At 40.3% G+C, this 15,406-nt stretch overlaps 1 protein-coding gene across 2 annotated transcripts; it reads right to left on the bottom strand.

Moving 5' to 3' along the window:
• UPP1 (uridine phosphorylase 1) lies at positions 1 to 14,836 on the bottom strand. 2 transcript variants are annotated; one of them, XM_064429194.1, is made up of 8 exons: positions 14,703 to 14,836; positions 12,085 to 12,150; positions 9,126 to 9,243; positions 8,484 to 8,642; positions 7,352 to 7,466; positions 6,694 to 6,903; positions 5,073 to 5,219; positions 1 to 3,652 (listed from the first exon to the last, which is right to left on the bottom strand). In XM_064429194.1, exons 2-8 carry the CDS (start codon positions 12,135 to 12,137, stop codon positions 3,513 to 3,515), a joined length of 942 nt encoding a protein of 313 aa, XP_064285264.1. In that variant the 5' UTR covers positions 12,138 to 12,150; positions 14,703 to 14,836; the 3' UTR covers positions 1 to 3,512. The 2 variants fall into 2 exon arrangements, with proteins under 2 accessions (XP_064285264.1, XP_064285256.1); XM_064429186.1 differs by lacking the exon at positions 14,703 to 14,836 and adding an exon at positions 13,724 to 13,797.
• Positions 14,837 to 15,406: the final 570 nt, after the last annotated feature.

Genomic DNA, 15,406 nt, shown 5'->3' with positions numbered 1-15,406 from the left:
TTCAACCATACAAACATTTTATTTAGGAGTATATATTGAGATCCCAACTTAAAAAAAATCCAGTTCTGTTACACAATGAACTGAAAATCCTTTACAAAGAAGAATGTTTAAAAAACCATGTTGCTTATTACATGCATATATTTTCAAGAAATACTGAAATTATCAAATTATTTCACTTGGTTTTTAAGGACATATAAAAAGAAAAATTGTTGTCTAAACACTTCTGGACATAGGTCATTCTATAATGCTCCTTGTCAGGATTTCTCACACCTTCCTTTAAAGAAAATCCTTCTCTGACATATATCAAGATGCCAAAAATAAATAAAAAAATCCACTCCTTCAAATAACTGTCTGAGTTCCTGCTCTTTTCAGTCTCTTGCAAATGTAAAACCACTGCATTATAGCCTGTCTTCATTATGATCTCAACCATTTCTTTAACAAAATGGTAGGAATAGGCCACAACACCATGAATCACAGAACAAACTATTGGTAGGAACCACTTTTTTCTCCCTTCCTGCTTCCACTCTGTTCCTATCTTATGCATTCCTTCTTTGCTTTTATCCCTTCTGACCCCTGGATTAACTGGATTGTATAGTATTTTGCTAGGTACAGGATGGCACAGAGAAACACAGCAGGCCCTTGATTTGAAATGGGTTTCTGAAGTTTGCAGATTTGTAAATCTACTAGGAGACACTGCATTATGTAATATTGAACATATATGTGATACCTAAAATATCACCACTCCAGTTCCTGATTCATGTTCTACAGAAAGAATAGTAATGGATATATTGAACAATTGACTTGCATATAAAACCTGTAAATATTGTATAACTCTCTGTAAAACCTACAGGAAGGTAACTTCTTGGCCGGATGCACACAAGTGACTCACTTCTCTATCTCCCTGTCCAGTTGCAGTCATAAGGGAAAATACAATTGTTCTTATCAGAGTTACATTCTGGCAAGTTTCCTCTGAAGTCAGGAAAAGTATTTTATTGCGTGTCAGATGTGTCTGTAGAGTGACCTCTTGCATTAGGAACACAGCATCAGAGGAGGGGGAACAGCAGAAACAGGAGGATACTTGGTATCCTTTGGCTTCTGATTTTAAGCTTTCATATGTCCCTTCATCTGGTGGGAAGCACAGAAGTAAATCTTTTAGCAGAAAGAAATGTACAGCATCCTAAGAAACAGTGGGAAGGAGGAAGGACACACAGGCAAAAGGTTAATGGCTCATCTTTCAAGAGGCTTCTACCATGATCTTGGCTATTGATTTAATGCAATGGTTGCCTCATCCCATGAATGCATGACCCTTATCTCCAGCTTGGCCAGGCCACAAGACCATTTATATTTTACCATCTAGCACGTAAGAGTTTTCATATGAGTTCTCAGAAGTGCCTACATTATTTGACTGTAAAAACAAAAAACTTTTTTTTTCATTTGACAGCACACACTGTTAAAATAATTCAAGAAATTCTTTTTGACAAGTTTCCAGATTAATTCTGTCCTTGCTTCAAAAAGACAAATCACAACATTTTAGATTTATACCTCCAGGACAACTGTAGTAATATCCTTCCCCAGAGCTTCACAGAGTCACATTAAGTGTTTGTTTTCTAGGTAAAACATTTTCTTTGTCTCTTTAGGTACTTCTTATTAAGTATGTCTTATACAATAGCAAACTCTCTCCTCGAAACCTATACCAGTCAATTTGGTGTAAGACTTTCTTCATCACAAAGTGCAGCACACACTGATGTGACCTTGTTTTTATCTCCTTGTTGCTGTTTTGAGAACAGGACCTTGAAGAGAAAAGATGTGCTTTGTTGCATGTTTCCCAAAGGGCCTCACAGACTTCACACAATGCCTAGGCAAGCACCAGGCACAGTTAAACACTTTTTTTTTTTTTTTTTTTTTTTTTAATAAAGGAGAAACAGTTCAAACAAAATGTGGAGCCATTTCCACTTCCCATCTTTTCTTTAGGGGAAAAAAGATTTTCTCTGAAAGCTTACCTTCACTGTGTATCAGATAATAAATGAGAAATGTGGTTTTGAAATTAAAAGAAGACTAGATTGTAACTATCTAAAAGTTACTAAAATCTTTTCCAGCTGAAAAACTCATTAAATTTAAGGAGACTGATCCTCAATGGCAATTTTCTGTTCATGAGTCACCCTTCTTTTTTTAATGTTTTCATCACATTGTTTCCAGTCTCTGTCATTTGGTGACTGTGGCTAATACTAACATCCCTCTCTTATAGTTCTAACTCTTGTGCTTGTTAACAGCACTGCAGACTGCAATCCTCACAAAGAGAATCACATTTTTCTGGGTCAGCCACTGCTGTTCTGAGAGCTTATTCAGATTTTTTGACCTGTGACCCCTGCTAGGACTGGACCCTCCCCCACTGCAGTAGAAAAAAGGAAAATAAAAAAGGAAAAAAAAAATTAAAAAGGAAAAGAGATAAACACATTTTCTTTAACTGACCATGTATCCATGTGTTTACATTCAAACCACAGCAGCAAAGCAGCAAGGAGTATGATTTTTTTAAAAATCCCAAACACTTTGGCCAATATTAGTGGAAAAAACTGCAATGGCAGAAGGGGTTTTGATGGCATGTACTACTAACAGGTATACTCTAGTTCTTCAGAAGAACTGGGAACCATTGCAACAGTGAGTGCTACATCCTGAGAATGGAGATGAATACCAATTTTTAAAAAAATAAACTAAGTAAAAGCAAGAAAAGAAAAGGGCTACCATAATACAGGCCTGTGAACATGCTGTGCATCTCCTGGATGCCTTCAGTTCCTCTTCATAAGCAGGAGGCTTGTTTCAGCAAAAGATTGCTAGTATCTCAATGCAAAATTACTTAATGCATAAATATTTCCTGGGTATTGATTCAATTCTTTAGTTAAAATATTGCTGGAATAGTATGTAGGCAGTACAGATATTCAACAGCTCAGTGTCAAGTCCTTAATGCTTAGAAACTTCAGTCCCACACTTTGCAATTCCATGAAATTTTAATATATGAAAATAGTATTGTTTATTTGTCAAAGTCTGCAAAAAAAAAACCTGCATTCACTTTAAGTTTTATTTACAAGTGAAGCAACAAAGACAATTATAAGTTATATAACTGTTTATAACAACAAGAAAATTATTCAGATTTTTAAGTTAATTTGCTGGTATGCATGTATTTGGCCATAAAGTTTGATTTTCTCTCTAGTTTTTCTTTTACAGAAGAGATAAATAAAGCTTTTTCATGTATTATCACAGTCTTGTCCTTCACAGACAGATCTGCTTTCCAATTCACAGAAAAGTGAGTTTTCCATCCAGCAATGCATAACTAAGTAAAACTTAACTGAAGTCCTTCAGCACATTCAGTTCCCAAAGAACAGTGACATAAATGATTAACTTCCACTGACACATGGAATGCTCTAAGTTATTCTGAGGAAAAACACCTGTAATGCACAGAAGTCATAACCAGATCTGTACAAAGGCCTTCTCCTTCTCTAAAACACGAGATGGATATTTCATACTTTCCCAAGACTTTTCTTAATGAAATATCCCACTAACTTCTGCGGCCTCTGCTGGTACTCCACAAGGACTTCATGTGGGCTGTTGATTTGATCCCCTTCGAGTCGATTCAGAAGAGTGACACACACTACAGCAGCTAGAAATTAAAAGACAGCATTAGTTAGGAATTACATTCTTGCATTTTACAGTCCAAAAGCAAAAACATTTGAACAAACCACTAAGAACAGAAACACAAGAGAAAACAAATCCCAAAAAAGAGTGTGCACTACCATGAGATGCTAGGGAACTAGCATGTTGTGGATGATACAAGGTAGAAATAGTTTAAGGGAACTGCTTGCTACACTAACAATAAAGCCAGAGCTCTCAGTCAGCTGCAGACACTTACTGTTATATCATGATTCTTATGTTTTCCCTGATAGGAAGTGTATTTCACAAGTACCCAGGACATGCCTGGTAGGAAGTGCCTGGCCCAGGGCTCTAGCAGAGCCAGTTACAGCCCTGCACGGAGTGCCTGTGCTGTAGGTGCCATCCCTCAGGAAGCAGCAGATAAGCTGCCTCCACATTCATGGACAGGGAACACTGCAAGCACACGAGGACCCCATGGATCATCTCAGATTCATATGCTGGCTTCATATGCAGTCATCAGAGCCCCAGAGGCAAAACCTCTCCTTTCACTCAAGCTCAGGTCTGTCACTCAACCCTGTAACTCTGCTCTGTCTGGAGTTTCTGCCAGTGGCAATTTGCAGAGCACAAACAGTAAATACGTATTAGAGGCCTACAAAGCAGAGACAGCAAAGGGCCTCCTGAATTGCTCAGGGATAATACTGGTTGGGTTTTTAAACCCTTTCAGGCCAGTAAGAACTGAATGTGTTTGATATAATGACCTTTTTGCTTATATTTAATCATTTGACATCCTCAAGCTTAAAGGAGTTTTAGAAACATCAGTGTTTTAAATCAGCATATTCCTTACTAAGGAAAGTGAGAGAAGACAGTTAACATGATAAGAAGAAAGACACTGTATTACATTATTTTTAATTTAGCATGCATAAAAAAATTAACTCATTTTATGATTTGGAACAATTTATTCATGATGCTACTAGAAATCCTCAACTGTTTAAGAATTATAGTCTTAAGTCTACAGAAAATGTTCCATTTGATATGAAAATATAGAAATTGAGTATAGTTACATGTATATAGATCTGAGAATCACCTGATTGTTTAAACTAAGCAGTTGCTTTCTATAAACTTCAAAAGCTAACTGGAAAAAACAAATTAATGCCGTAGGTTAATTAGGTACTTTAATGATTTACATGGTTGCCATGGGCTGGAATAGCAAATGACAGAAGTAAACTGTGTAAAAAGTGCATGAGGAATCATGATAAGTTGTGACACAACTGACACAAATCAAAACATGATAGCAACAAAATTATAAGCAGAAATATATTTTATATATATGTACAGAAGGTATGTTAACATTCTGTGCAGTTTTTAGCCACAAACCCCCTGTAATGCAGAAAATTTCCTATTGCTAGAATAAAGTGACTAAGTTAGTTTACCTTTGACACCGCTGAGATTACACATTGCAGCAAATACAGAAGACTCCATCTCGATGTTTCTCACACCAGACTCATAAGCATTCTTCAAATATTGCAGCTTTTCTTCTTCATCATATAAGCAGATTGCACCATCCAACCTGCCCTGTCCTAGAAAGCAATTTCGTAGAACATTTCAGAGTGATGAAGTCAGAGACCAAATTCAATTTTGAAAACACCCAATTATTACAGTCGCCTTAATACAGAGCTCAGCTTTTACTACTACTCTTTATTTTTGTGCATAAGACAAACAGGACAAAGTGATTCTTAGCTATTGCTAGAGCGTATACATATTATTTGTATTCTTTATAATCATGATAACTTAATGGTAATTGGTGAATCATGGTAACTTAATTAGTCTTCTTCAGCTTCAATTCTCAAACTCATTAACAGGAAAATGTATGTTGTACATTCCCACATGTACAATAAGTACCAAATTCCACAAGAAACTTTAAGTTGTATGGAAGAACTGCATTTTTAATATGTTTACTCACCATCTAAAAAAAACACCAGGCTTAAAAATGCTTTCCTCTTTCTACCTTAAAAGGATGAACATTTTATTACTTACAGACTTTCCAAGGTAAGAGATGTAGAGTCTCTTAAGCTAACTAGCTAATACTGTTGCAAATTCTAAGAAAAATTTTAATCAAATTATTCAAGAACATCGCCTACAGACAAGACAGCAGCAGGCTAAGTACAGTGCAGTTGAAATACACTGTATCTTAGTCAGTCTCTTCTTGGGTTTGGGAGATGTACTCCTAAATTAATGTCCTCAATCCTGTTCTCACCTTTTGCTGTATGAGTTGAAAACATCCCTGACACTTTTTTTAGTGTTGCTTGCACCTGTGGTTGGTGCCTGAGAAACACAAACTGACAGTGTGTGCTTCTGCCCAAGCTGGAGCACAACGATGAAGATCATTTGACCCCTACTCGGCAACAGACAGAGAAAGTGGGATGAGGCGCCACTTACACTGTTCTCACAAGGTTTGAAAGGTGTTTCTGAATGAACATCTAGATTTGGGAGATCAGAAAAGCACCTGAATACCTGTATGGTTATCCAAAATAGGCCTTGCAGGTTTGTGTCTCCTACATAGCTGCGCTGACACAACTCAGTAACTTATCTTTGGTTGTCTGATCACTGCTTTGCTCAAACTCAAAAAAGTTCCAACCCTTTTTTCATAAAATATTTACTTTAGGTACTTAACCAGTGCAAGAAAACCAACCCTAAACAAGTCACAAATAATTCCCATTCCTCTAATTCCCTAGGATGCTTCAAAAAAATCACGTAAGTTTTGTGACAGATATACCTGACAGGTACATGAGAAGTGTATAGTAGACTATATATACTTCAGAGGATCTATTAAAGCTGGGGAGAAATCTCCACAAAATTAAAAGTTTGATACAGCCAACTGCTAAGTGCAATGCTTGATTTTAAGTAGATGAAAAATAGTTTGAGATTTGTGAGACAAGCCAGAGTAGGAAACGCATATTGTTAGTGAAGTGAAAGCCAAATGTTAACATATTATTCAATATTTATCTATTGCTGTTTATCAATATTCTCCTCTTAGTCTATCACCAGCCTTACCTTCATAGAAATCCAAAGTGCACATGGTGTTTCCAATGACTGTGTGGAACTGACCGATTTCTTTACTGCACTGCATCAGCTCCTTAGCCAGCTGCTCATCCAGGCTAGTGCTGCGAATTACCGTCTTTCCCAGGACAACCTGCTCCAGCTGAGGCTTGAAGGTGGCATCTACAGACTGCCTCGTTATAACCACTGAGCCTGGCTCCAGACCTGCAGCAAAAGGAAATAGATATATCTTCACAATGCTGTTAACTAGTGGTTTCCAGACACATAAAACATACATGTTGACCCAACCCTGCTTCTTTTAAAGGTGGGAATTTTGCCTCTGAATCCACCAAGAGAATTTTTTGTCCATGCCTAGCTGCTTCAGTTTATTATTACAAGTAATTTCTGAAAGAATGAAATTTTTCCTTTTTTACTTCTTTCTAATATTTTCATACAGGACAGGAGCATCCTTCTTCTCACATTGTCAGATCTTTAAGTGCATTTTCCCTATGCAAAAGCAGATGTTGCCTTTACTTTCAAAACGACAGAATGCTGCACCTCCTGTGGAAAACTGTTCTGACCATTAATGTCTTACATGCAGAGAGATGCTTTACTCTCCTGCAAAGACACTTTGGTTTGCAGAAAGGAAGAAATAAATCAAGAGGGGAAATACCTATTCCACCAGAGGTGCCAATGCGAATGATGGTTATGTCAGAACACTTGGCATGATACAACAGTTTGATCAGCTCGTGCAACATGATTGAAATAGAAGGAATGCCCATACCGTGCTGAAAAGGAAACACAAATTAATATTCCACATTCACATAAACAACACAATATATATGTGAAAGAAGCAGCTGGACATTATCTCCTGCCTGATACTGTTTTCCCAAATGCCACCTAACTCACTCCCACAAAACTCCCAGCTTCTGGGCCTACAGAAAGGTATTGAAAGGGCGTAAAAATAGACTCCCACTAGCTTTGGCAGACTGTGGATGAAATACAGTATTTCTAAAAATCATTCATTAGAGAACATTTACATTCTCAAAAGTATAGAGTGTCCTTTCCCAATATCTGACTAATGCACTTCATCATGGAGCATTTCCTAAACACCAGAAAAATCCCACTCTGATTTTTTACCAACCTTAAGTGCTAGTGAATAGTTAAGCTAATTTTTTTCAAAACACAGGCACTGTGGTTTAGTCTTGACATTCAGCAAATACAAATCCACATTAGCTTTCATAATATTGTGATAATTACAGCTCACAAGAAAGGGTGCAAAGTAATACTAGAGCTTTGCAATTGCAATTGAAGCATGTAATTCTATCTACAAATTGAAGCTATGAATGCTTCAACTCATATAAATGCACACATGGGTTGGCAGCACCAGTCCCATGGAATGCTACTCTTAAGCACATTTGACAGTGCCACTGCAGGTACATAGATCTAGGTGTGATACAGACATTTTTCCAATACCCCACATGCACCAAGTGACTTTTTCCCCCATTTCAGGGTACGGAACAGGGATAAGGCAACAGTAACTGCTCAAAAAATCTGTAAGGACATTCCTGCAACACCTCAGTAATACACTGAGAAAAAAGGGATGTAAGAAGGAGCAAAGGTAGTGGAGATTTTCCCTCTTACAAAAAAGGGCTGAAAAGGGATCCTTAATTAGCTGACTGCACTGTTTTGAGCAGCCTGTTTGGGACTGCAAAGTATTTAAAAGAAACATGCATTCAAATTTTCTGCTTTGAACAGCATGAAAACTGAACCATGTCCCGTGTCAGACAAGGGGAAGCACTTACACTGACGGACAACACGGGCCCCACTTTGTACATGGCGTAGCGGTCGGTGCCAGCACAGATGTTGGGGTAGTCACACCCCGGGCTCCCAAGCCCCAGCTCCTCTGCTATGTAGGCAATGAAAGCTTTCATCCGGGAAGGACTTCCTCCAACACACACAAACTGAGGTGGACAGAGTTCAACAAAACAAAATCAATTGTGTAATTCAGTATGTCAAAGAACAACATGAGTATGCAAATGCCTTCAGTTAGCACAGATTTATCCCCAGATATGGTGCTTCTCTTAATCATTCTAAAATGCCATGAAGAAGAATTATGGAAAAAGCTGTCTACAGCACTCAAATGCCTTCACCCTGTTCAAACTAATGAAAAACAAATATTGATATAAAGACCCAATAAGCAGAAGTTGTATCTGAGTAGACCCTACAGCATTTGCCTTTTTAATGGATTAAATGAGACAGTCAAAAGCAATTACCCTCAGCTTTGTTGGATAGCAAAAGTGACAAGAACCCACAAAATTCTTCCCCTTTTGAATGTACTCCTCAGTTGCTGTTAGGCTGACACATTTAGTCTTATTCTGAAGACAGCTACACTTTCACCTACTGCAGAAAAGCTCAGGCTTGCTGAACAAAGCAGAGCATCTTACCTTTACATCCCCAAACAATGTTGGAAAATCATGGGTACCGGTCCCAAGAGCAAAATGGTACAGGATGTCTTCTTTCATTTTCTCCAGGTGAGGGTTGCAGAGATGAATAAAATTCTCTCTACCAAGACAGCAGCATTGTGAAATGTATAGAATATATACAAATATATATAGAATATATACAAACATTGAACAGATGACAATTCTTCAAAGTCAAGCATTCAAAAGTTGGGAAATGCCACGCATACAAGTGCCACAAGTACAAATGCCTGTACTATCTTATTTTGGTTCCTTGTGCATTGTGTTAAAGAAACCCTAAATTCCACAACACAAGATGAAATTGCTGAAGAGAAGACCAGAGGCAAGATGCATTTGCAAGAGTGGAGTCTTAATCTTTATCTTATTATCTTAAATAGTATTAAAGCTGGGTACCGTAGTGGGTCTGTTTGGTGAGCAGAACAATGGGAGCAGGACCAGGGAAAAGTCAATAGCCCACCATAATACAGAGGCAACCTGTAGCAAAACTGAAAAGCAAAACTTGACCTCTGTTTTGACAGAAACTCTGTCAGCCACCTGAGAAGGCTGGGATGATTTGGGCTTTATGGACAAGCACAAACTAGATTTCTGGCAATTTGTCTTATCCTGTCATACAGACAGGAGAAAAAAAAACCTATGGCATGAAACTGATAACAAGGGTACAGAGGATCTGAAAAACAAAAAGAAAAGTGCAGATCTGAAGCAAAGAGAAAACCGTAAAAGTGAAAAAAAAAAAAAAGAGAAAAGAGAGGAAGAGGTAAAAATAATTCACTTCTTCCTAAGTGCCTCTTGTAAAGAAATTATGCATCTTAAAAATAAAATAAAAACTAATCCGTCTGAAGAGACAGAAAATGACAGGACAACGAGGGAAACCTGAACTACTTGGCCTGTGGGATCATGTTCATGTAAAATTCAATAGTGGACTAACTAAACAAGCTGAGTGATTTACAAAATGTCTGCTTTCTGTGCTTGATGTTTTAAGTTGAATTGAAACAGGTAGGAAAAGACTAGTCAATAAGTACAAGCTTAAGCAGAACACTGGCCAGTACTTCAAAGTAATTTCTGAAAGATGGAATCAAGCTGTAAATAGCTTCCAGACACAAAAAGATTACTTAATAGCTTAATGAAGGCTCAGTGGAGGCACAGCATGGCTCAGCAAATTCAAACTGCTTTGTCAGAGGAGACAAACAAAAGAGTTCACCTGGACTTCATTCAAAAAATCATTAGGACAACTCAGGAACAGCTCTGAAGCCTAAACAGAGGTGTTTAGCACTATTTTAGATGGTCTAGATTACTAGGTTATCTTATCTGCCTTCTAATGCCTCCTCAGAAAGGATATAAGGCAGAAAGAAACTATGCTTTCCATTACTTCCTATGCCTTATCTGCCTGTGCAGGATGCAGGAAGTCTACAGTGGCCAAGATGCCCATGCTGAGGTCACTGAACTCTTCCCTGGAAAACAAACAGTTACAACCCAGATATTCTGAGTATAGCAATTTCTTCTGCTCCTGATTGTCTCTCTCCAACATCATTAATTATCCAGTAACAGCCGCACCACCAAGGAGAGAGGTGTCATCCCAACCCACCCTATCTGTCCCTGCCCACCGCAGACAATCACCCTCAGCAAAAACTGAACGAGCTGCCCACCCATTCACCCCTTCAGTAGGAATTCCCTTCCATCTCCCATGGTCTCCATCTGCCTCCCTTCATACAAATCCTGCCTGAGGTGGAACCAAAGGCTTTGGCTACCTTTGTTATTCCTTCCAAGAGACCTGCTTGGCTCTGGGAGGACTAAAGAGCAGGTGTATGGCCTGTCATGAAGACACAGACAACCTAGGAATTCACCAGCTCATTATCAGCAGAATTTCTAGGCTGCCTCCCCTGAATTATTCCTGTTCAGTTTTGTGGGACTGTCTACATTTATTTACTGGCTCACTCACTAGTGTAGATCCAATATCTGGCTGTGCTGATGTCCATTGGAATAGTTGTCACATACAAATAGGATGGCTACAATTTTAAATCATTTTACAATCTATCCTCAGGCGAGCAAAAAAAAAAAATTCCTTCCTCATGAGAACACTGGCAATAAAAGCCTCTCTCCAAGAAATAAATTGGGGAAAGGCAAGACCTCTATTAAAAGTTCAAGGAAATTCATGTAATACCACTGTCCTCATGCCTGGCCAAAACACAGCCTCCTTCCTCATCAGCAGCTATATTCCGCCCTTTTCATCTCACAGCCCACCAACAGCACTCTCTGACCCACCACCTCAATACACTGAGGGGCCAGTGTATTGGCCCCTTGCTCAGCTTATCCACACATATGATTGCACACTTGGACCCTGGAGTAAAATGAGCAATAAAAACTAGCATAATATTATGTGTACATAGGATCAATGCCATGGATTTACAGGAGAGGCAAAGTTTGCTTGATAAAAATCCTTGGCATGCAAAGTTCAGGAGCAGAAAATTTATTTCCCTAGAGCTGTTTTAAAGAACCTACAACTTCTAAGGGTATATGTAAAATACAAATCCAAAGACAAAAAAAGCATATAGCAGGTTTTAGTAAAATAAGCTTAAAGTAAGGATTAGAGAAACACACTGAAATATTTGTTTGAACTCTTGAAGCAGCAGCCAAAATCAACATTTCAGCAGCTCATTGGATTAAAATAAAAAAAAAAATAAAAACATCACCCTGCTTTGAAATATTCACTGCTGAGAGAAGTTCAAATGGCTAGCCACCTCTGTATAGGTGTGGTAAAGCAATAAAGCATCCAATTGTCAAAACAGCTGCTACTGGATACTTGGCACTATTATCATAAAATTTATCTTAAACTGAATGAGCGTGTAATGAGTTTGGGGAGGAAGTTTGCAGCGGCTACGAAGTTGAAGTGTAAACTTGGACAAAATAATTAATTTGTCAATCTTACTTTGAAGCCTGTCCATCATTAGTTTTCTTTTCATTTGAGGAGCCAGGAGCCATGTACGTCTTATACCTAGAATTATATTAAAAAAAATCATATAAGTGCATCAGAATAGTGCCATCTGTAAAGCTGGAAGCACTAACAGAGAGAGAAACCTTCTGTATTGATGATAACTACCATGAATATTAAATTCCCCAAATAATCCAGCCACACTACAGCTTTTATAACTGGAGCAAAAGGAACAAAATGAGCATCTACACTTTTTACTGCTGAACATCACCACTTTCAAACCCCTCAAGCCTAAATTAATCCCTTGCTATTGCAACCCCCACCTCACCACTACCTCTTTTCTGTGAGGTGAACAGCTGCAGGTTCACTGGCCACAGAGAGGCAAGTCTCATTGCTAACTAACTCACCCTCTTTCCTCCATACCTCCCACACAACAGTGACTGCCAAAGCAGCTTCACTCCCCTTCCACCTCTGGCTCCAGAAGATCTCCAAAGCTCAGCTCTAGGTAGCAGACACCTGAAACCCAAGTCCAGGAAGCATCTTACTCATAATATCCTTCTCATTAAATTCTTCCTACTAGCCTTAAGAGCACTTCTTTCTCCAGCATAAAGCAAGGAACATGAAACTAAAATACGACTTCAAAAAGCCACAGCTCTCCAGTTTATCATCTATCCTGAATACCTTTTTTTCTGATCCTTTACCTTAATCTATATGCAAAACCTTCTCCCTGCTGCATTCTTCTTTACATTTAAATAGACAAATGTATCACTGAGGCTTTCATGGTGGCCCAAGGACAGAATTATAATTATAGGATGATTAATTTATTATTTTCAGAAGTGACTAAGGCTACGTGCCGAAGTTGGGTACTTTCTGGGAATGCCCTTGTGGGAAGTATTGAATCATAATGTTTTGCTCCACCCTCCATTAAGAAAGACCTGACAGCACAGAGATTATAACAGAGACAGGACTGTAATCCTTAAAAACCCCAGGATTACACCACAAGGAAACAGGAAGAAATTGATCTTGCAAAAGAATTACATCATATGTGATTTTCTAATGAAGTGCACAAGCTAACAAAATAAACAAGAGACCAGCCAGTTAAAAGCTACTGAATAATGGAAATGTATTAAAATTTATAAGGACAATTTGTTTTCTTCATTGAAAATATCAACCTTTATTAAGTAGACCCAAATTTACAGGTACTAGGTATACTAAATGCATGCAACCATTTGTGGTCAAGGAGGGGAAGTATAAAAGTTGCATTTATAACCAACTACACTTCTTATGGTGGTATGAAGTATAGTCAGCTACTACTGGGCAGCACCACATACCACACACATTACAGGAAAAACACATCATTTCTTTCTACAGTGCCACAAGTTCTGATAAAGAGGAGTGAGAAGCTAGGAAGAAGAAACAGAAAAGTGATTTTTATGAAGCAAGAAGAAAAATGGCTGCAAATAAACCAATGATATACATTGAGGTGTTGTTCACAGTACTAAGCATCCACAAGATTTTTAAGTGCTCTGGGTTCTGATCCCCTAAGTAACCACAGGTGCACTTGAAACAGGTACACAAGTGAATACACTTCAAAAAGCTGAGAACAAAGTTCTGACAGTCCAAAGGTGCAGCTTACCCCCTCAAGAGCACCCAGCTGCAGGTGTCTTGGCAGGAACTGAAGGAAGGCGTGAGCATAAAGCAGCTTTCCCATGGCAGACCCCTGAGTAGGTAGCAGCTGACAAGCAACCAGTTAATCTACAACCACAAAACTCTCACGCTGTCTAACCAAATGGAAATTTTTACAGACATGACAAAAGTTTCTGCAGTCTTCTTCAGCCAAAGTCAAAACTTGACATTCAACAATAATGTGCTTCCAGCAGGACTCAGATAAAGAAAAGGCACAGCATGTTTTAAGGTGTGTGCACATCCTAGAATGGTATGGATTGGAAGGAACCCTAAAGAACACCTGGTTCTAACCCTTCTGCCATGGGCAAGAGCACCTTTCACTTGACTGGATTGCTCAGAGCTCCATCTAGCCTGTCCTTTAACACTGCCAGGGATGGGACATCTGGGAAACCTGGGAAACCCTGGGAAACCTGTTTCAGTGTCTCACCATCCTCAGTGAGACAGTGAGTGAAGGATTTCTTCCTAACATCTCACCTAAGCATCTAAATCCTCAGACTGGTGCTTTAAACCCATGCAGGACCCACTATAATTGCCACCTCTCATTTCCCCCCGCCATCCGTCATTTTTGAAGGAAGCCCACAGTCAACGGTTTCTGCAGGGAAAACCTCTTGTTCGGTGTTCATCCATCATCAGGAAAAGCTGAAGTCGCTGCAAAATTGGTTTTTCCCTGCTGGTCCCCTCGCTGCTGGCGGAGCGCTCCCCGCAGACAGAGCAGGCGGCCCCATCCGCCGGATGCCGCCGCACCGCCGAAAGAGCTCCCGACCGGACCGACGCCTGCGCCCATTCCTTACCCACTCGCTGCCCCCCTTCCCTACCCACTCTCCATCCCCGCGGTCCGGCGGCCGGGGCTGAGAGACACGGCGGACACCCCGCCATCCCCCGGGAGCGGACCGCGGGCTGCCGGGCGCACGGCGGGACGCGGTTCTCACCGGGGCAGCGGGATCCGCCGCTGGGAAACGAGGAGAGCGGCTCGCTGTTCCCGGGCGGGCTGCGGGGAGCCGCGGCCGAGCCGCCTCCCGCCAGCGGCGGCACCGCCCCGCCCCGGGCCCGGTTAACTCCCTGCGCGCCGGGGAGGCTGCGGGAAGCGCCGTGCTCCCGGCGCGGCTGTGGCAAGGATGCCGGGAACGGTGGGGATGCAGCCGGCGTGCGGGAGCGCGGGGCTCCGGGCGTCGGCGGAGAGCTGCTGCCAAGGTCACGGGCGTTCGGGAGGACCTGATCGTGGAGATAGATACCGATACAGATACTGATACAAATACAGACAGAGATGCAGATACAGATGATACAGACGCAGGTGTCGGCCGAGGACGGCGGAGTGGGGTCGGTGCCTGTGCCTGCCCTTGTCCTGTCGGTGCGCACCCACCGTGCTCCCGCTCTCGTGGGCATCTGGGCACGGCAAAGGCGGTGCGAGAGAAGAGCAGAGACGGCTTCGGCTGCTGGAAGCGTAAATTTAACATTGTTCGTACAGTAACTGAAAACACCAAACCCACAATCCTGCAATGCAATTTTAAAAGGAAGTTTTCCTACCAGAACCACACTGTAGTTTGTCATAGTATTCCCTACTAAAATCTTCATGGTAGAGAACTTTCTGTGCCTCAGGACAGTAAACACATTAGGCACAAGGCATTGCTGAGAT

This window comes from Passer domesticus, chromosome 1 (assembly GCF_036417665.1).
Source record: "Passer domesticus isolate bPasDom1 chromosome 1, bPasDom1.hap1, whole genome shotgun sequence".
Classification (NCBI taxonomy): Eukaryota; Metazoa; Chordata; class Aves; order Passeriformes; family Passeridae; genus Passer; species Passer domesticus.
This window is presented reverse-complemented; position numbering and strand designations above follow the sequence as displayed.

Excerpts from the sequence above, each read along its gene's own strand:
- UPP1 (XM_064429186.1), bottom strand. The coding sequence starts at position 13,782 with ATGCTCACGCCTTCCTTCAGTTCCTGCCAAGACACCTGCAGCTGGGTG. Across the intron at positions 9,244-12,084 it reads AATGATGGACAGGCTTCAAA|AGAGAATTTTATTCATCTCT; the intron begins GTAAGATTGACA and ends CTGTCTTGGTAG. Across the intron at positions 8,643-9,125 it reads CATTGTTTGGGGATGTAAAG|TTTGTGTGTGTTGGAGGAAG; the intron begins GTAAGATGCTCT and ends TGTCCACCTCAG.